Source organism: Aquila chrysaetos, chromosome Z, assembly GCF_900496995.4.
Source record: "Aquila chrysaetos chrysaetos chromosome Z, bAquChr1.4, whole genome shotgun sequence".
NCBI classification, from domain to species: Eukaryota; Metazoa; Chordata; class Aves; order Accipitriformes; family Accipitridae; genus Aquila; species Aquila chrysaetos.
In genome coordinates, this window is record NC_044030.1 from 67,553,309 (window position 1) to 67,573,665 (window position 20,357).

Sequence of the window (20,357 nt, forward strand, 5' to 3'; positions counted from 1 at the left end):
GTTGCTGTCTGGGAGCAAGAGAGATCTGCTTCAATTTTTTTTTCCTTTTATTGGGAATAAAGCATTTCAAAGAGTAAAAAAGGAGTAAATACTAGATTGAATTTGTGGAACAAGTTTAAATTATAACTTCTATATTTGTTTCCCACCTTTTTAAACCATTACTCTTTAAAAGCGGCTTCCAGATTTCTCACTTTATAGCAAATCCTGTGTAGTGTTTTTATGCCAGTATATCTAGGACACCTTTCTAACTCACGTATGAAAAGCAGTGTAAAATATTATCTGACAGAAGATTTCATACCAATCTGCAGGTTAAGATTTGTGCATCTGCAATGAAAGCAAACTGCATAATTCTACAATTTCTCTGATTTTAAAACCTTAAGAAAATATCGCAGAAAATAAAAAAAGTACTTTGCAGGACCTCCTTGGTAGTAGACACTATTCTAAAATATTTCATAAATTTAAGGGGTTTTAAACAACAGTATTAGACCTAGATATGGGTGTAATTAAAGAAGAATATGAACTTTATTTTTTAATCTTATGTTTAAAAGCCATCTATATAATTTTGCACCTACAAGAACAGCTTTATTTAAATTAGCATTCCTTGGGTGTCTGTGCTTTCAGGAAAAAAGCCAAAATCAGAAACGCACCTCCCAAAACCTAGTACAGAACCTAAATTACAGAAATATTTTTTCCTTAACTTTCACCCTACTGTTAACTCCAGAAGAACAATGAATGCAAAATACTTGAAACATATGAGTATAACGAAGGCAAACCCAGAAGAATAGGCCATAAATGACAACACTGAACCAGCTCCCGAGTCCCAGTAAAGTTAAGACCTGTCTCTTCCTCTCCACATCCCACTGTCAGACACAAATCCCTACCAACACAGACTACAAGTTCTGAGGCTGTCTGAGAAACCATTTTCGCTTACAAAAGGTCCAAAAGCCTGATCATTTGCAAGTGTTGGCATTTCACTCGGACTAACCTGTAAGAGAGTTCCTCAGTCACTTCACAGCATTAAATTCACCAATTGAGAGACTCTGTCTGCACTGCTGTTTTAACAGGAATTTCTGAAACTAATGCATACCTTCCTGCAGTAAGTGTTTACTTCAATTTATTACCAGTTTCTCATGAAAATTCTCCAGTAGTTTTAAGCACCATGATACCCTAAAGTAAGAAAGGCACTAAGTAAATCTGTGCTTTCAATTGTGTCTTAATCTGGTTTCCGGAGCTTTTCCAGTTCATTTTATTTCAGTGGTCTAAGGGAAGGTTAAACTAACACTGACTGAATCTTGTATTTCTGTTCAAAACCATCTTATAATTTCTTCATGCAACAACAAATTCTGACCCATTAAAACGACAACCTTAAAAAACTTTATTGGTTTTCAAAATTGGTGGATAAAAGCCAGCTAGTCTCTCTTCAAAAACATTGAACAAAAAGCACCTCAAGCAAGTTATGTATTTTAAGAAAACTAAAATTCTGGCATTATTCTCAGAAGATTCTTAACCACTTCCAAATTAGTAATGCAAATAATGTTTAATATTGTGCCCTCAATCCTAAAAAAGTCAGAATACACCACATCACTTTGAGCAAACTGGCTGATTAATTACTCTTCTGTTAATTTGTTCCCACTGCCAGCTTCAGAAAAAGAGAGCATTACGTTTCTGAAGAAGGTGAAAGACTACCAGTGACTGCTGTTCTGGATTGTTCCCCTCTTTGCCTTCACATTACAAAAGCTTCCCAATTCATATGTAAGTATCTACAGGAACAATTTGGTTTTCTAAAGAAATGCCAAGCCTCCCAAAACTGTTACCAAATTTAGGCTTCACATTTAAGTAACTAATTCTATTTTTCAGCTGTATTTAAAATCCAACATTCACTTTCTGCATAAGCAATTCTAATCAAAGAGGGCACAGTAAAGAAGAACAGAAGATGCATTCATCTCCAGAAAACACATAAATCAAATACCACCAAGAGAAATTCAGAACTATTAATTAAAATTTTAAAAGAATTTGAGTAACTCAAGTGTGGTTTTTTGTATGAACATTCAGACAGAAGTATATCAATCTAGAAAGCAGCAATAGAAGACAAGAATATGTTTTAAAACTCCAATATAAAAAAACCACCCAATAAGGGATATGACAGTTACTTTGGAAAAAAAAAAAGCCTAATCACAAGGAAAACGAGACTACAATGAATGAGAATGCAACTGGATACAAAAAAACATGAAGAAATTGCTAGCTAGAAGTTCTGGTAAGTTTTGTGATCCTATTCAAGAACCAGCATGTACTTAAGGCACAGGTGAGGCCCAACTCACCTAATCCTTTTTTGATTTTTGGATTTGATGAAGCACAACTCATTTCTGTTTGAACCGATTTCTGTAATTCTCTGTACGCTCAATCAGGTTAAAGTATCTTCACATTGTAAAAATCTAAACTTGCACAGCTCAAAAGACTGTTTATCCTTGTGGCTTTTTTTTCTTCCTTTTGAAGGAAGCTATTAGTTGCTCACTCTTTGTACTAGACTCAATCTACAATTTTTAAACTGACTTCATATATTTGCAAGCAGCCAAAACTCTCTTACTCAAAATTAAGTGAAATGAAAATGAAGAGCTAATTATCTTCAAGAACACTCATTCTTATTTGGGAAGATCAAATTGTCAAATCTGCCTTATAAAGCTTTCCTCCAGAAGTTTCACAGCGTTTCTTTGCAGAAAGTCATAAGTGAAATCTCATTAAGTTGCATGTTGTCCACACTTCCACAATCGCTTTGAGGATTTAAAATCAGAATCTATATAAAAATCAGTAGTAACCCAAAGCAAAGTGGGTTGTTGGTTTTGTTGTTTGTTTTTGTTGGGTGTTTTGTTTTGTTGTTGTTGGGTTTTTTTGTTTTTTTGTTTTTTGTTTTTTTTTTAATGCAACACATTTTAAGATAAGAAACACAAAACACAAACTAGGACTGTGACTTGAAGCAGTAATACCTATTCTGGTAAAGAAATAGTCATAAAAATGTGGGAAATAAGAGTGCAAGGTTTCACTGAACCAACTTAAGAAAGGAGAATTATCCCCTTTGTTACAGAGGAAATATGTTTCACCCAGAGGAAATCAATAACAACAACTGAATCTTAACTAATTCCCTGAGGTGCCACCAAGAAAGCTTTTACTCATCAGCTGTGCTTCAGTATATGAAAGGATAAAGCAGCAACAAATTAAACAGGTGATTGCCAAGCAGTCTGACCAGTAAGGCAGCTGTACTAGTTAACAGTCCCATTTGTGACCACCCTGCTGTGTTATGACTCCTCTGAACAGACTTTCAGCCTTAGTTAAAAACAACTTGTGTTAACATGACATAGTAAGAATCTATCCCAGAATTTCTCTGATTATTACAAATTGATAATCCAATTTAATTTTCTCTACTTTGCTACACCATGTAAGTTTTACTTTGAAAGAATGAAAAAAGTGGGGAAAAAGAATCCACCCCTCTTACAACTCTGGAAGGTGCTCTAGTTTAATGGCATTGCTACATATTAAGAGATTACAAAAGGAATCTTGTGTCAAATCAATGCGTGATCAGATGTCTTACAAGTTTAACTACCATCACTGAAACACATTTGCAATATGCTGATTTTAGGTCGAGGAAAAGCATACTATTCTGACAGACCTTTAGAAGACAATGTCTAAGAAAAGGGGATGTAAAAAGCATTTGCTTTAACACTCTGATAAGTTCCTTACTAAATTTTAATACAATATTCAAAGATTGAGCAAACATCTGTGATCACTAAACATGTCAGACTCATTTTACTTCTTACCATGAGGGCTTGTACCACAGTAGCAGCGTCTCAAAGATGGGACAGTAAACTGAGAAAGCAGCCTCACTTCTTTAAACACATGTGTAAGTGCTATTTAAATAACTATGAAACTACATCACATATATAAAAGACCAGAAATAAAAACTAGTTTCCAGGAAATACTGGTGGAACTATAGGTAGGAGAGAGTCTATGTGTGAAACAAGTCATGCCCTTGTGTCTTACTAATGGACTCTTTATGGAAATACTTTTCTCAACAAGTTAATCTTATACTAGGTACTGGAAGTGACCTGGCTGTGAACTAGAAGCTGAAGACTGATGTCACCCGTTGAATTAATTGCTATACTAAACTGACAGGCAATCTGTGACTAGGGTGACAGAGCCACAAGTCCATGCAGATGTCAGAAGGAAGACGTGCGCTTGAAATGGAGCTGGAACAAGGCTGACTTCAGCTCAGATTGCACAGGACCAGCAAAGAACACACTGTCACGTAATCCTATCCTGGAGAACTAAAGGCATTTGCATAGTCAGCTTCAGTCATATTTCTAACAACAAATACTACGTGAACATTCAGATGCAGGACCCAAACTGTATATCTTCAAACACTGCAGACAGGGGAGGTCAACACTTTCAGAAGACAGCCTTCCCATCTACTTGCTTAATACATCTGGGTTAAGCATTAGCCAGCCAGCCACGCATCTACACAAAGCTAGAAGCAAGCTGCTCTACAAAGACAGAATAGCACAGTTCTCAATTCTTATACCCTGACTGCCCATTTGCAGTTTCTGAAGGACTAATGTAGTTAAACTGAAAGAGTTAAACATCTTAAACCCTTTAAGTATAGATTATTTTAGTGACTGCAAATAAGTATACAGTCTAACAAATCCTTATCAAAAGTCACCATGGTAAGAACCAGCTACACTAACCACTTCCCTTGTGAGAGCCAGCTTTATCCCCTCCCAGTTATAAAAACATGCCATTTATTTGAACATGGAAAGGGAGTAACAGTGCTAGACCCATATTGTCTCATTTCCCATTTCCTTTTAGGTATCAAAATGCAGACCTTGTCACAATAAGGCTCAGAAACGCAATGAAGCAGACATTGGGCCTTCAGGAGAGAAAGTGAGATGTTGGGTCTCTAAAGTGAACTTAGGGAAGGAAAAGAGCAAGTTCTACACAGTATTTTTTATTTTCCAAAAGTGATTGTGAAGCAACCTGAGGAAAGATTGTATAGACTGTTACTGACAAATGCCAAAACCTTACCCAATTATAACTACAATGAAAACTTGGACTGCATTTATGCTTATGCACTAATTATTGGTGGTTTCAAGCAAAAAAAAAAAAAAAGTTTAAAAAATTTCTTTAGGGCAAAATCCATAGGCCTGCTTTGTGCCTCCACCAAATCATAAATTTATTTGTCATTGTGTTTGCTGCACAAGAAAGTGTTTTGAAATCTGGAGGCAATGGCATCTTCTCCCCCAGAGATTAACTGAAAATACTTAGTGGAAAAAAGAGCCTGTCCTTGTCAAGGTACCAGCTCCCCTAACGCAAGCTTTGTTCTCCCCACAGAGGGGAGACAGAGCACAGCTGGTCTCAACTAGTATAACCAGCAGAGCCCTTTTGCACAGATGACATTTCACAGATCTGAAAATGCTGCATTGGCTTTGCTCCAATCCAGTTTACCTACTGACTAGTCGTCCAAATCAGGGACATGTGTAGCCTCTTTTGGCTCTACAATCAGAGAAACTTAATGTTCATTTTGTACCAATGGTAACCAGAGAAGGTAAATTTGTTCAGTAGTTTTTCCCTTACAAACATTAATTGGAACAGAGCTGAATTATTTCTCAATAAGACAGAAGAAGCAAACTGAGTATTTTTTCAAAATCTTACGGCTCCTTAAGTATAGCTATTCATAGTTCAAAAGGTCCTAAGTATATTAAAGAAAAAAAAAGAAAAAGGGAAGAACAATCATATTCTTCCTTTTGACAACTTTCACTGTTACATCCTTTGACGGGCATTTTAATCATGGCAGAAACTTACCATTTTTAGATATTTCACAAATCAGCATGGCCTAGGCAGAATCAACCTAAGAGTGCTAAACATACGTAAATTGAAATACATTTATATGTCAAGATTCTCTTAGAACCAGGAGGTCTTGCAGTTTGTAACACAAACTACACTACCAGATCTTGCATCTTTCTTTTTCCCCAAGCTCTATACGTATCTGTTGCCTGAAGCATCAGAGACAGTCCACCTTGCTAACCTTATGAGTCCCATACCAAGTTTTACATACCTGAGGGCCACAAGATGCACAGCACTTACCTAGTCACTGTGAGTACAAACAGGTTTTATGCTAGGATCGCTCTGCTGCCATTAGATTGACAGAGCTGACAAGCGGAGAAGCTTCACTCAGAACACTGCAAGAGTCACATGTAACTCCAAGGTGGGCATAGCGGTAATCTGGGTCCTGAATTTCCTCTGAATTGGGATTCACGTTTTGAATGAAACACAGATTAGAGAAGTTTCACCTACTTGATGATAAACCTTGCTTTATTTCAGCCTAAGGCACCAATACCACAAATAGAATAGATACACATTAAGTGAACACTTGCTCACAAAGAATACCAATAAAAGCCATAAGGCTCCACCATTGCATATGCGTTTTACTACAGGCTCACTTACAAGATTAAAACCTGTATTTTTGTTTAAGTCCCAGGTATTTATGGTTATTTAGGTCTCAACTACTTATGCACATGCAAGTACTTTCAAGACAGTGGAAATACTAATGCATACAGCTAAGCTGCTGCCTGGAAAGAGATACTTTAAAAAAAAAAAATTACTTGTCTATTCAGAAAACTTCAGAGACCCATTTTGATGAAGCTCCTATGGAACTTTGTCTATGTGGTAGAAGCTGGCAGATTTCCTACTAGCTCCCCTTGCTAGCTCCTCGGCAGTCCACCCTCTGGGCTGAAAGCAAGCCAAAAGCCTAAAAGTTCTGGCTGTGCTCTCCCCTGCAATCTTGATTCCCAGGGTCTACAAGTGGCCTGCCCTGGCACTGGACCTATATTCCCATGTGCAGTCAATTTTAAAATACAGGAATGTAATTCATACATAGGTGATTTCAAAATGCTGAAACAGTTGTCCTTCCCCACTTGGCTTTGCTGGGCATGCTCACTGGTGGCAGAACTGTAAAATACTGCCACAAACACGAGGCTCAGAGCAGGTCAGAACAAGCAAACAGGAGAGCATACTAATTTTCTGCTGAGGTACTAAGGGGAATTATATACTTCAGCATATTTACCAGAACGAGATGGTTTACCATTGTACCTGAACATGCTGGGACTTAACCACATGGTTAAAAGACAAAACTGAAGATATAGTAGCACTGTTCCTCTTACCATATATACACATAACTTTCTAAAGAGCTAATCTATACTTCAAAATTTTCAATGTAAATAATGTAATTACAATACCAACTATAATTATACTCCGAATGAATTTAGAAAGACGAACATTAAACAGTTTCTTTAGTTTAATATCCTTAATTCGAGAAAATAGGGGAAAGATTTGGTTAAAGACAGTACCTTTCTGAGAAATGCTAGAGTTTTCACAAAGGTTTGTGATGTTATATAGAGTATCCCAAGAGCAGCAGCCAATGAAAGTTACTGACACTGATGTATTTGGTACAGAGAGTAGACGTTTGAATGAGATGTTGTATTGGGTTTGCGTGGCAAGATTTTGGTAGCAGAGGGGCTACAGGGGTGGCTTCTGTGAGAAGCTGCTAGAAGCTTCCCCCATGCCCGACAGAGCCAATGCCAGCTGGCTCCAAGATGGACCTGCCACTGGCCAAGGCCGAGACAATCAGCGATAGTGGTAGTGCCTCTGTGATAACATACTTAAGAAGGGAAAAAAGTTGCTGCACAACAGAAACTGCAGCTGGAAAGAGGAGTGAGGACATGTGAGAGAAACAACCCTGCAGACCCGCAGGTCAGTGAAGAAGGAGGGGGAGGAGGTGGTCCAGGCGCCGGAGCAGAGATTCCCCTGCAGCCCCTGGGGAAGACCATGGTGAGGCAGGCTGTCCCCCTGCAGCCCAGGGAGGTCCACGGTGGAGCAGATATCCACCTGCAGCCCAGAGAGGATCCCACGCTGGAGCAGGTGTGCTGGCAGGACTTGTGACCCCGTGGGTGACCCACGCTGGAGCAGTCTGTGCCTGAAGGACTGCAGCCCATGGAAGGGACCGATGCTGGAGCAGTTAGTGAAGAACTGCAGCCTCTGGGAAGGACTCATGCTGGAGAAGTTCATGGACGACTGTCCCCCATGGGAGGGACCCCATGCTGGAGCAGGGGAAGAGTATGAGGAGTCCTCCCCCTGAAGAGGAAGCAGTGGCAGAGAGAACGTGTGATGAAGTGACCCCAACCCCCATTCCCCATTCCCCTGCACCACTGAGGGGAGGAGGTAGAGAATTCAGGAGTGAAGCTGTGCCCGGGAAGAAGGGAGGGGTGGGGAGAAGGTGTTTTATTTCTCATTACCCTGCTCTGGTTTGATTGGCAATAAATTAAGTTAATTTTCCCCTAGTTGAGTCTGTTTTGCCCATGAAAGTAATTGGTTGAGTGACTCTCCCTGTCCTTATCTCAACCCATGAGCCCCTCCTTACATTTTCTCTCCCCTGTCCAGTTGAGGAGGGGAGTGATAGAGCAGCTTTGGTGGGCACCTGGTGTCCAGCCAGGGTCAACCCACCATGGATGTCATCAAGACCCTTCTCATGGACACCTCACAGGGCAACTTTCAGCTCAAAGTCTTCCAACAATTATATTTTTTTTCCTTCAGAAAGGGAAGTCCAGCTTCCACTGTAGAAGAGAAGCAGAATTTGTAGGAGAGTTTAGGAGTGTACTCTGCAAACCCTGACTTCTGTTCTTTTGTGGATAGAAAAAAGTTTGGCCTGAGGATTTCTTTTGGGCTGAAATGATGAGCACCCCAGGTACAATGAAACACTTAACATTTGTTTATTTTACTGATCTGCTGCTTTCTAACCCTTTCCCCCATGTTTTCCATTCCCAAGAGTCACTTGGACCCATCTGGCTTTAAAGTACCAATATAAGGAAAAAGCTTTCTTTTTAGAATTGAATCCTTCACTACCAACAATATAGCTGAAATCAATGACAAGAGTAACCATTCTGAATGGAGGCATGCTGACCTGCAGCAGAAGCCAAGAGCAATGGTCAGGCATTACACTGCTGTAACCACTGCAACAATCCTAAATTGCCCTGTATCACCTAAGCCAAATGCTGTGCCAGTTGTTAATACTTCTCCTCACTCAGCTTGCTGAGGATATCAGTGTATGTTGGTTTACAATACTGAACACATCCTCACATGAAAGCACCTTACAGCTTTGCACAGATGGAAGACATCTTAGTTTAATCCAAAATATTTTATTACTCAGTTCCCTGATGGGGATTATCTGCCTTCTTCCCACAAAAAAAGCAGTCTGAGTGACAGTCTGCATGTCAATCTTCACAGTGAGAGAAACCAAATAGATCAGTCAGTGATCCAATCTTTTCTGTATCAGTTTGGCACAATGCATTTCTAAAATGACAACCCTGAAGACTATCCACATTGCTCTCTGCCAGAGATCTGCATGGCTTAAGGAGTTTCATTCCATGCCTTCTTGTACACAAGGCCAGGGGTGGGTGGGGAGGGTGCTCCTTCTCCTCCCTCTTCCTGTAATACCGGCTTAAAACAAATACAGAGAACAATCTGCATGTCTTTAAGACCTCTTCCCTACATACCCCTGCTCTTCCTCCCAAAAGCCTCTGGGAGGTATAAGAAACATGCAGTTGCAACTCAGTAAATTCTTGACGGGGGAAGAAACTGGAACTCTCAGTTAATTTTAGGAAAATGTTTGAAGAAAGTGTGAACAAGGCCATGTGGAACAGAACACATCAGTGCAGGAGATCCTGAACTTGGGGGTTCAATGAGAAAAATAGTTCTGCTGGTTACAGTGACCTTGCCAGAAGCCAGTAGCCACCACTGCAGGGCAGGCAGCGAAGAGCCTGCCTGCATTTGCCGGACAGTATAGAAGAACTAGTTTCCACACTTACCATGGAAAACCTAACAGAAACCCAGGTGCCCCAGCGCTTCCTACAGTCTGGGGCATCCGATATGCCTGCAGAGATCAGGAAACCTACTGTATCGAGCTGTTCATTACAAATAAATGCACAAATTAGAGTTGAAAACAAAAAAAATTTATGTCTCTTCTGTAAATACAGAAGAGCTCATCTTCCAGAACGATAGGCAGACATCCTTGAAATAAGTTTTTAAAAATAAACTTATGCATATTAATATAGTTTTAAGAGCAACTCCATCCAGCTCCACTCCATTTAAAAACCAGCTGTTCACATTTCCAAGTCTGAACTGCCTAAGAACTTTACACAACTATAGATGCCATCATGTATGTTTTATTTATATGAATAATCCAATAAAATTAATAAACCATACAGATCCTTAATGTGGGAGATCCTTTCCAAATTTTTAAGAACATATTAGCACTGTTTCAGTGAGCTTCCACGCTAGTCACAACTGCAATATTTTCTTATATCAAGCAAACAAGTCTTTAATCATAGACTAGGCATCTGTAGAGGCATTTACTTTAGTGAAATAACAAACATTTCAGATATATTTTATGGGGACATTTAAGATACTGATTACATATCTGGTGGTAAAGTTAAAACTTGCAACAAGAGAAAAAAATTGAAAGGAATATTAGTATCATACCTGGCAACTCTGCAGTCTAAAAACAAGGAAGAAGTTAAAAAAAAAAAAGTAAAATATTGATAAACTGAGAAAACTGTCACTGACTACACATGAATTGTCAAAGTACATATTCAGCAACCAGAAATTAAGGTACTGTCATAACTCAAAGCAATCAGAATATTGTCTTAACAATGACAATAAACAAACACTTGCCTGCTAAACTGTATTAATCTGCCAAGCTCGATAACCTCGACATGAACTGCAAACTGGAGGTCACTGCAAGTTTCACCATGCATGTCAGGTATTTGCATTTTGTATGCCTCTCCAGATGCAGAACAGTTAAATATTACCCAAAGGTAATGGGGAGACCCTATTATCCACTGAGCTTTGAAGCTTCCCTTTTAAAGAAACAAAGAATTACTAAAATAAAATTCTCCAAGCATTATTGACAGTAGAATGGGAGGTAACACTGAATTTGTTTAAAAAACCAATTGTTTCTTAATTTGGTATTATCACAAATTACATTTTTTTTCCTTCAACACTTAAAATGTTTACACCAAGCCCTTTCAGTACCTGAAAGGAACAATCCTGAAAGTACAAGCGTGATGGTCATGAAGGACATACAAAAAATCCTCAGGGTGTAAGAAAGTTATTTGAGAGAAATAACTAGTGAACTGAAATCCATATCCGTGGGCCAAAACAAGGACTATTAGTTGCATACCTTTGAGGGTTTACTACCAGCTCACAAAAGGACCTGATCTTCACTGGTGACAGCTGAGCAAAGACTCATTCCAGTTTGCTCAAAAGCAAGATGACTTCGATGATCCTCAAGCAGAGGATGGAAAAGAGCTCAGAAAACAAGATGTCAGATGTGGTCAGATGTCAGTGTGGTCTAGCAGACACAACCCATTTTTCCAGCACTCTACTCCCACCTTCCACAGTGTCTCTGGGTAAGTTACAAGGAGCTGCAGTATCAACAGCAGCGTGAAATCTTACTGATGAGAAATACTAGGGAAGAATTGAAGTCACCCAGCGTAATAAGTATATTAGCAGCCATTCCACTACAAATTAGACTATTAGGACAAGAGAGATGATAACAAGCAGTATTATATTGTTTCCATGAATGATGTGAATAGTTTACAATTCAGGGACACAAAAGAAATCTATGGAGACAGTATGAAACAAAAGTAGACTGACTTGAATTCCAGTTTAATCCCATAGCAGAGGAACACGAATACTCAATGACATTCTAAGTTTAAAGAAAAAAAAATTTTTTTGCAAACACCTTCAAATCCTTAGTCATCAGGTGCTGAGCCCTATCAAAAAATTGGACATTTCTGAACAAAATTGGGAGGGAGTGATGGCTCTATCAGCTTTTATTAAGACAATTTGAAAAGTATTTCTTCAGTTTCCAGACAGAAGGTAAACAATTCCCAATTTCAAATGACTCTTAAGTATCAAGTAAATAGAACTGCTGTTTTTCAGGACATTTTTCAGCCAAGATCCAACAAAACTAATCTTAAAAAAACCCCAACAACCCAACAACCAAAAAAACCCACCCAAACAAAACAAAAAAGCAAAACAAAAACAAAAAGCCACCACCCCAACAAAAAACGAAAACAACCAAACAAAAAAAATCCACAAATCAAGAAACAAACAAAAAAACCCAAAACACAAAACAACCCCAAACATATTTTATAGGAAAAAAAAAATAATCAAGACTATTCACTACCAAGCAAGATTCTCCAGTTCTGCAGTGTGGTGAGACAGGAAATTGGAAGCATCCTGCAAGCAACACACTCAGCCTCCGGGTAAAGATAAAAAGGGAGGGAAGCAACAGAAAGCAACTTTCCACTTAACCACATTCTCCTAGTCACCTAGAGACAAGTAATGAAGCCCTCGTAGAGGCTTTCTCTCCACTTTGCCTCAAGCAAAAGAATGAACTGTAATTCTAGAGTTTTAAGTGAGAGCAGAGCAGATAAAAAGTAAAATAAGACGACCCTTGGGTCTTTGCAGAGAATCCTCCAAGAACACCAAGATAAGCATTAGAAACTCAGAACTCAAACCAAATCCACTCTTTTATCACCACTGCTGCTGAAAACTAGCTTTACAAGTTTGTTTAAACAACAGCTACATGGCAACGTATAATTGCTATTTTAAACAAGCTTAAGCCAAGTTTCACCAATACTGGAAGCCAGCAAAAGCCAACAGAAGCATTCCCACAGTCACCGCACTCCCACCTGCTTGTTTCCACTCCCATCTCATCCTCTCCTGCACCAGGATAAACTATTGCAGAGCTGCACCGTTACCTTTACTCCAACTTAAAAAAACAACAAATGATTTAGCACACTAAAAGATCTCATGAAGTTCAAATCCATCACACAGAAGGAGAAACTGATCTTCAAATCTTGTGCTCTGCACATTTGACCTTTGGGTGAGGCACAACTGCCCATGTCTACACACAGGTATCACACTGAGGAGTAGTACTTAGACTCCACTGAGTGACAGTGGAGACTGAACCTTTAGTATCACTTAATCCAATGGGACAGAAAGCTCCAGATTAGTTAGTTACAATCTATTTACTTTGCATAGGAACAAAGAAACTGCCATACCACATCAGAGCATTTAAGCAGAACCCTACCACTTGCAATAACTAAGAGTGATAAAAATCAGACACAGTAGAGGGTGACCCTCTTCCAGAAGTACTCTCAAGCCACAGAGCACAGAAGAGGTAGGAAGTGAATTTTCTCTCACAGTAGTATCCATCCGGCTCAAGCTGGAAGCAGAAAATTTGGTGGCTTATTTAAGCAGCCGGTTAAAAATATCCAGCATTATGGACTTGGTTAAAACATATTAAATTATATTTTACCTTAGCTAAGAATAGCCAAGGTCAATAACAAGGTATGTTTTTTTACCTTAGCTACATTTTGACAACATGAACAGAGAAAGTTATCATTATTTCAGTAAAAAAAAAAAAAAAAAAAAAAAAAAAAGAGCAAGTCAAACCTTGGCCACACTGTGCTTTCACTGTACGTGCTCTCCTGCTGTTCCTATGCCACTGCCCTGTTAAAGCCCCCCTTCATGCCCTCCTTTCAAAGTCATCAAAGGTGCTACAAATTGATAAGCAGAGCTAAAATTGACAAGCTTTTACTTGTACATATAGTCAAAACTTCAGTTTCACAGTGTGTCTTCAGTGTCTCTAGCAGGCGTCAAACAGCAACTGCAGAAAAAACAGTATAAATATCTACAAAGGTTGTCTTGCAGCTGAACTATATGAAAAGTCTGCCATATCTAGCATATACATTTTCAAATTCAAACACTTAATTTTCACTCAAGACACACAGTACATGGTTACTGTATGCAGAGGAGATGAATTGTGGCATTTCCTGCTTTTCGTTTTTATAAGACCATGGTTACGGCAGTATAACTAATCCTGTACTTGGGGATGTAATAAGCCACCTATATCAATTGCAGACACCAATAAACATCACTTAAAGGGCCTGAATATTTTAAAAGAACATTGTCAAGGTTGCAGAGAAGAAGGTGCATTTTGCCTTCATGGATTTCCCTCAAGTTACAAGAAATCATACTACAGTTATCACTGAACTCACTGTTTGGATCTTTTTACATAAACCAAATCAATATACTCTCAGTACAGATATGGGATAAGAGGTCTGAAGTGCTTTATGTTGAAGCTGCATTTCCTAGTAAAACAAATCCCTTCTCTTACAGTGATACAAAAAGATACCTTACAACATTCACAGCTTTTAGTGAATATATTTGCTGTATTGCCGCAACAAGCAGAATATTTGAGAGCTTGGAGAAAAAAGGTAATATTTACATTTAGGAGTTAACAACAGAGTCAATTTCCCTTCTCAACTTCACTCTGAGGCTCATGCAGGTCTCCCAGCATAAACAGAAACAAAAAATCTATTTAAAAACAAAGTAACTGTAATACTAAAGAGACTGATAGGGGGACTTGGGAGCAAGCACAGTATCTTTTAACTAACAGTAGATCCTTACAGGAAAGTACAACTACTGTATTTAAAAACAGACTAGAAAACCTCCACATAATTCATTATTTTGATTATGTCCTTCAGTTTGCCTCTTAATAAATGCCTGGGCAACAGCTGCATGCACAAATTTGATGTGTAATACGCTGTTACTCACATACAAATTAACCTCCCTCCTTCAGCTAGAACAAGTCAATTAATATTACAGAAAGGGCAAAGAGATGTTTTAAATTCTTGATACGGTCTGACAAACTAGTACGTTGTCTAACATCTGTTTACTGGTAACATGACATACAGAATTACTGAGATACTCCGCATGAGCATTTATAGGATATTTCTGAAGAACAATCACTAGTAACGTTGCCACGTATTTTCAACTGTATTTACGATAAATTCAAAGAAGATTATCTCACCAAAATACTAAAGAGAAAAGCACTTGGCATTTAGTATTTTCTGTGATTTGTTAACACTCCTAGTCAAACGTCAGAGCATTTAGGAGAAGGGTTTTAACTTGTACACACACTCAAAACACTGACTTGTCCAAACGCAGGTACTTAAAAGTAAGCAAAACCATCCATGTGACAGGAAAAAAATCCACAGCTGCTCTGTCACTGCTGCTGTGGGACTGACTAGCAAGGATGGACACAGTGTTTCACTATTGATGCAACATATATTGACTTTCCTGGACCCCTAATATCAGCCTAACTCCCACTTCCTATTACCATGAGACTCTGAGTTGTTTTAAATGTGTTCCAACACTGATTATTTTCCTTGAAAGCCATGAAACTGGTTACAATCAGTAATGAGATACAATATACAGTACATTATAATTTCATTACTTGATAGAGACAAAGACGGTGCTAAGAATCATAAAAAGACAAGTTACTCGCTAAAATTCGTAACTATTCCCACCTCCCCAGACACTTCAGATTTCCCACTAATCCTTCTGTAAGTACAGAGGCATTTCTTACCTGTTATGACCACACCGTATCAAGTATTTTTACACTGCCCTAGAAATAGACCAAAATCCATCTGAATTGCTGAGAATTCATATAAACAGGACTTTGGTCAAGAAAACAGTTCTTATTACAGTAGTCCCAAGATAAGTCAACTTTTAAAAAATATCCTTCAGGTTTAACTGATGTAAGACCAACTGAAAAGAATACACAAGTCATGTGTCCAAACTGGAACTAGATTTCTTGTGAGATTTAAATAATTAGCCAGACAAACTGTAAGGCAGCACTGAAATAGGTCCATGGATGCTAACACTAAGTCCTTAAACTACACAGTCCACATCATATAAAACCTTACAAGAAATCCACATGAAATCGTCAACTTCACATCAAAATTACACCGCCACTACTGCAGTGCCTTCCCACACACATACCTACGAGTTAGACCTAGCAAGCGCACGTTAAAGCTGAAATGTGCTCTTAAGTACTTAACCGCTTCACCACGGACATGAGTTCGCTTTCACCCTGAATACTTCTACACATGTCAAATAGGCAAAATATGGGCCGCTTTATAAAACTTCAAGAAAATGGACTTATCAAATAATACATGCGGAAGGCAAATACAAGCTACGAACACCAGGGCACTAAATGAAACCACTGAAACGTATCGCCTAGACTAAACCGCCGCAAAATTACTTTCTCCTGGAAACAGGGAGAGGACATTTATGTTCGAAAACCTTTCCCCCCCCCTTACCAAGGATTAAAGAAATCAGTTCTGCAATACCACGATGCTGCGAACTGGAATTAGACTGCGGAGAAGTCCTTTTAAACAAACAAAAATCACGCAGTTTTGTGCAGCAAACTGCTAGGACAGGGCAGGAAGCCGCCAGGTGCTCGGCGAGCACCCGAAGGAGAAGCGCCGGCGCCGCCGCCTGAAGCACACGGCGCAGCCCGCGCCCTGCCCCGGCACGGCGGAGCTGCGGGCAGAGCCAACGGGCTGGGCTGGGCTCGGCTCGCCCCGAGCCCCAATGGCTGACACATCCGGCCCCCGCCGCCACCCCGACCTCACACTCCAAAGCCCCTCGGGACTCCGGCAAAAGTTAAACACAAAAGCACCCCCCGCAAGCACACACGCCAACCCCCACCCGCACGCCTCGGCTCCCCCGCAGCCCGACCCGCTCCGCCGGCGCCGGCTGCCGGGCCCCGCGCAGCCCCGCGCCGCTGACAGCTGCGGCCGGCCGGCCGGCGGGGCAGCCCTCACCCACGTACCAGGTGCCCCCGCGCCCCGGGGGAAGGCGGCGGCCGAGGGCTGCCCGCCGCGCCCCGGCCCCGCGCTCCGCGGGCAGCTCCCACCGCCCCCCGCATCCGCTGCCGGCCCGCGGCCAGGCGGCGGCCGGGCACCCGCGAGGGGAAACGGGGCGCCGGAGCACACCCCGAGCCTTCCCCGCGGGAACAGCCCCGCCGCCGCCGCTGTCACCCGCCGCCGGCCGGGGTCGAGCCCTGCCCAAGACAACCCGCCCGCCCGCCCTCCCCGGCGCCCCCTCACCTCGCGGGGGGGGACGGCTCCATCCTCCGCTCCGCGGCGGGGTCGGTCCCCGCCGGGCTCCCCGCCGGCAGCGGCTCCGGGAGTTCGGCGCAGCGGCTGGGGGAAGCAGCCGGGCTGGCGGGGCTGGAGCGCGGCGGCCCGGGCAGGTAGTGGAGCAGCAGCGTCTCGGGGGGCTCCGGCGAGGAGGAGGAGGAAGAGGAGGAGGAGGAGGCAGCGGCGGCGGCCGGGGCGGCGGCGAGGAAGAGGGGCGCCTCGGGCAGCCGGTCCAGCTCCACGCTCCGCACTTTGCGCAGCTGCTTCCGTCTCCAGTCAGAGCGCTGCTCCCGGCTGCTGCCGCCGCCGCTGCCGCCCGCCTCCCGCAGGAGCCCCCCGCCGCTCCCGGCGACGCTACCCGCGACCCCGCCGCCCTTCAGGCTCCCGCAGGCGGCGGCGGCGGCCGCCTCGGCGCCGCTGCCCGAAGATAATCCCGACGACGAGGTGCGATTCCCCGCCGCCGCCGCCATTTTCTCTGGCGGGTCACATCGGGCTCCCGAGGATCGGGGGGAGCCAGCGCTCCGACCCGCTGCGGAAACAGCGCTGCCTACGCAAACGGCGTAGGGAGGGGGGCGGGAGGCGGGTGCGGATTGGCGGCGGCGGGCGACGCGGGGCGGGGCGGCCGCCTGTAGGTGCAGCGGGGCGGGGCCGAGCGGCGCCCCGCCCCGCCCGCCCCCGCGCAGGTGTTGGCGGTGGGAGGGAGCCGCGACCGCCGCCGCCGCTGCCGCGCGCGCCGTGCCCGCTCGTCAGGGACAGGGCCTGGCCCGGGTCGGACGGACGGACGGACGGACGGAGAGACAGACAGGCAGGCAGGCAGGCAGGCAGATTGCTCCCGCGCCCACGCCCGGGAGCCGGTGGAGGCGCCGGGCGGCGAGGACGTCCCCGCCCCCACGCGGCCCTTCCCACGTGTGGGAGAGCGGCGGGGGCTGCGGCGGCCCCGGGCAGCCGCCGCCCCGCTGTGAGGAGTTGAGGCGCGGGGAAGCCCTTCCCGAAACTCGGGCCGGCTCCGGGCGGCGCCGCGCCGCAGCTCGCAGCACCCCGTCCGCCTGTCCCCGCTCTCCCCAGCACCCCGAAAACTTCCCCCAGGCGGCGGCCTCCCCGGGGGCCGGCCGAGGGGGGAGTAGAACGCCTGCGGTGCCTTGCTGCGCTGCGGCGAGCCGCCGGGAAATGGCTGCTGCGCCTGAGCTTACCTGCTCATTCCTCTCTGGGCTTAGTACGAAATTGAGTGCACATCCTTGCTCGCAGCCTTCAGGCGTCCTTCCCCGCGCTGCCCTCAGTTGGCAGGCGCCGCTTCGCCCGTCCTCAGATACTTTTCCATGTCTGTAACTACTTGGAAGCGTTAATGTCTCGTCGGAGCACACTCGTTCCCGTATATGCGAAAGTATGCACATCTAGTTTAGAGGATAGCCTGCCACATATACCTACCGCTGCGGCTGTTTCCCGAGAGACTGGGAGAGAGGAGAAAGGCAGGAGGCATCACATGACCAGAACCTTGGGGAGGTCCGAGCAAAATTTGCTCTCGGTCTAGATTTCCACTCGACCACAATTGGGTGGCTCTGCTTTCAACCTCCGAGCTGCGGAGAAGGGACTTAAAATTTTGCAAGAGCAGAAGGGCATACGTTGCTGTCAGAAAGGTGCTGGTTTGCTGCCGTTAGACAAGCCTGCCTATTTGAATGCCGATTTAATCTGAGATGAGGAAAGGAAAACTAAATGTCGCTATACATACCAGGTTGTTTTCAGGATGGCGTTATTTTGGGTACAGTAGAAGTCGCAGAGTTCAAGGCACTTTTCTTTAGCTGAATATCTTAGGCTTGTTTCTCAGAATTTGCTGTGTATCCCCCAAGTGTAACACTAACTAAGCATCTCGACAATCGATTGTTACTATGGTCACTTGGCTGGGATCACTGCTTTGATCTGAAACGCTAGTTGAGTGAGAAGTACCTCCTAACAGAAGCAGATTCTTTCTTGCCTTACATATGGGATCAGATGCTGACCTAAATGTAGAGTCTTCACTGAAGGATGTGCCGAGCAGATTAGAAGAGGCCTTTCCCTCTAGACTTGCAAAAGGAAAAGCCGGAGGAGAGTGGTTGTACTCCATTTAATTGCAGAATAGTATCAGTATGCACGTGGCCTTAAGGTCACCCTAAGTGAATCGCTTAGGTGGTCTGTCAAGATGCCACGCTGTAACTACCCTTATGAAGGTTTTTCAGTGAAGGATGCTGTGACAAAGTCAGTTGTGTTCAGTGTCATCTTGTATGTAGGGTACCTTTGGGATAAGAAGGTGATCTAAATATCCTCTTGTAATGTGCAACTCAGGGATGTACATTTAAAGATAAATTAATTCTGAATTTCAAAAAGATACGATCCATTGCTTATTTAAAGCCTTTACTATAAATTAGGGACAGTTTTCTGGAATATTCCTAAACCAAGCCTTATTGTCAAAGTGAGAATGTTACTAAATGCAGGGAAGAACAGAGCAAAGCATGCGCTTTGTAGAAGCGGCATGAGATTAGTTTCATGCAAATTCTGAAGCAGATGGCTGAAATGAACTCAAATTATTACCAGTTGTTGGCAGTGTAACCTGCAAGTACACAGGATCCTCTGGTCTTCAGTAGGAAAAAAAACCCCAAACAACCAGTGCACTACTATATCTTTCAAGCATTCTTCTCTGCCATAAAATCACATTCACATGTCACCATCCCTGTTAAGGCACGACTTTGTCTTTTGAGTAAGGCCAGTACTGTCACGGTTTTGAGTTACTTTTGGATGAGATGGAAAGTGGAAGAACCTCACTATTTAGTCATTAAAGAATACATGGTATGCCTTATAAGGGCTGTTTATCCCCTGATTATTGGCTGAAATCTAACTCTTAATAAATTACATTTTGCCTGTGATCCTTATATTCACCTTACTGTTTCAAGTGGATGTTTCTCCACTCTGCCTTGACCAGGGCAGCACAGCAGCACACAAGAAAACACCTGCCATGCCTCACTCCAGAACACTAGGTAATGCAATGCCTGTATGCAACATAAATTTATGCACAATATAGAGGGTCTGCTAGAAGTACTAAGTTCTGAAATCAGTAATTGAACGTTCTGACTGACATCTGTGTTTTCTTGTGATCTGCTCTTAAAAAACCTTTTGTACTTAGTCAGTGTGAGTTGACCTTATTGTAAAAAGCATAAAACTTACTGAAGAGCTCAGAAAGATACTCAGTTACCTCTTGCATAGATTATTTTTCCAACCATCTAAAAT

General features: G+C 42.9%; 1 protein-coding gene across 3 annotated transcripts in view; it reads right to left on the minus strand.

Annotated features, from left to right (window-relative positions):
- MAP3K1 (mitogen-activated protein kinase kinase kinase 1) overlaps nucleotides 1-18,561 on the minus strand; it is a 64,169-nt gene extending 45,608 nt beyond the window's left edge. The window contains exon 1 of one of the 3 annotated variants that reach the window (XM_030004702.2): nucleotides 18,293-18,561. In XM_030004702.2, the coding sequence (XP_029860562.1) occupies nucleotides 18,293-18,300 (8 nt within the window). In that variant the 5' untranslated portion in view covers nucleotides 18,301-18,561. Of the gene's footprint in view, nucleotides 1-17,069; nucleotides 17,599-18,292 lie in introns of those variants that run through there. The other 2 variants (XM_041120911.1, XM_030004701.1) reach the window with 2 other exon arrangements.
- Between the last annotated feature and the right edge of the window lie 1,796 nt (nucleotides 18,562-20,357).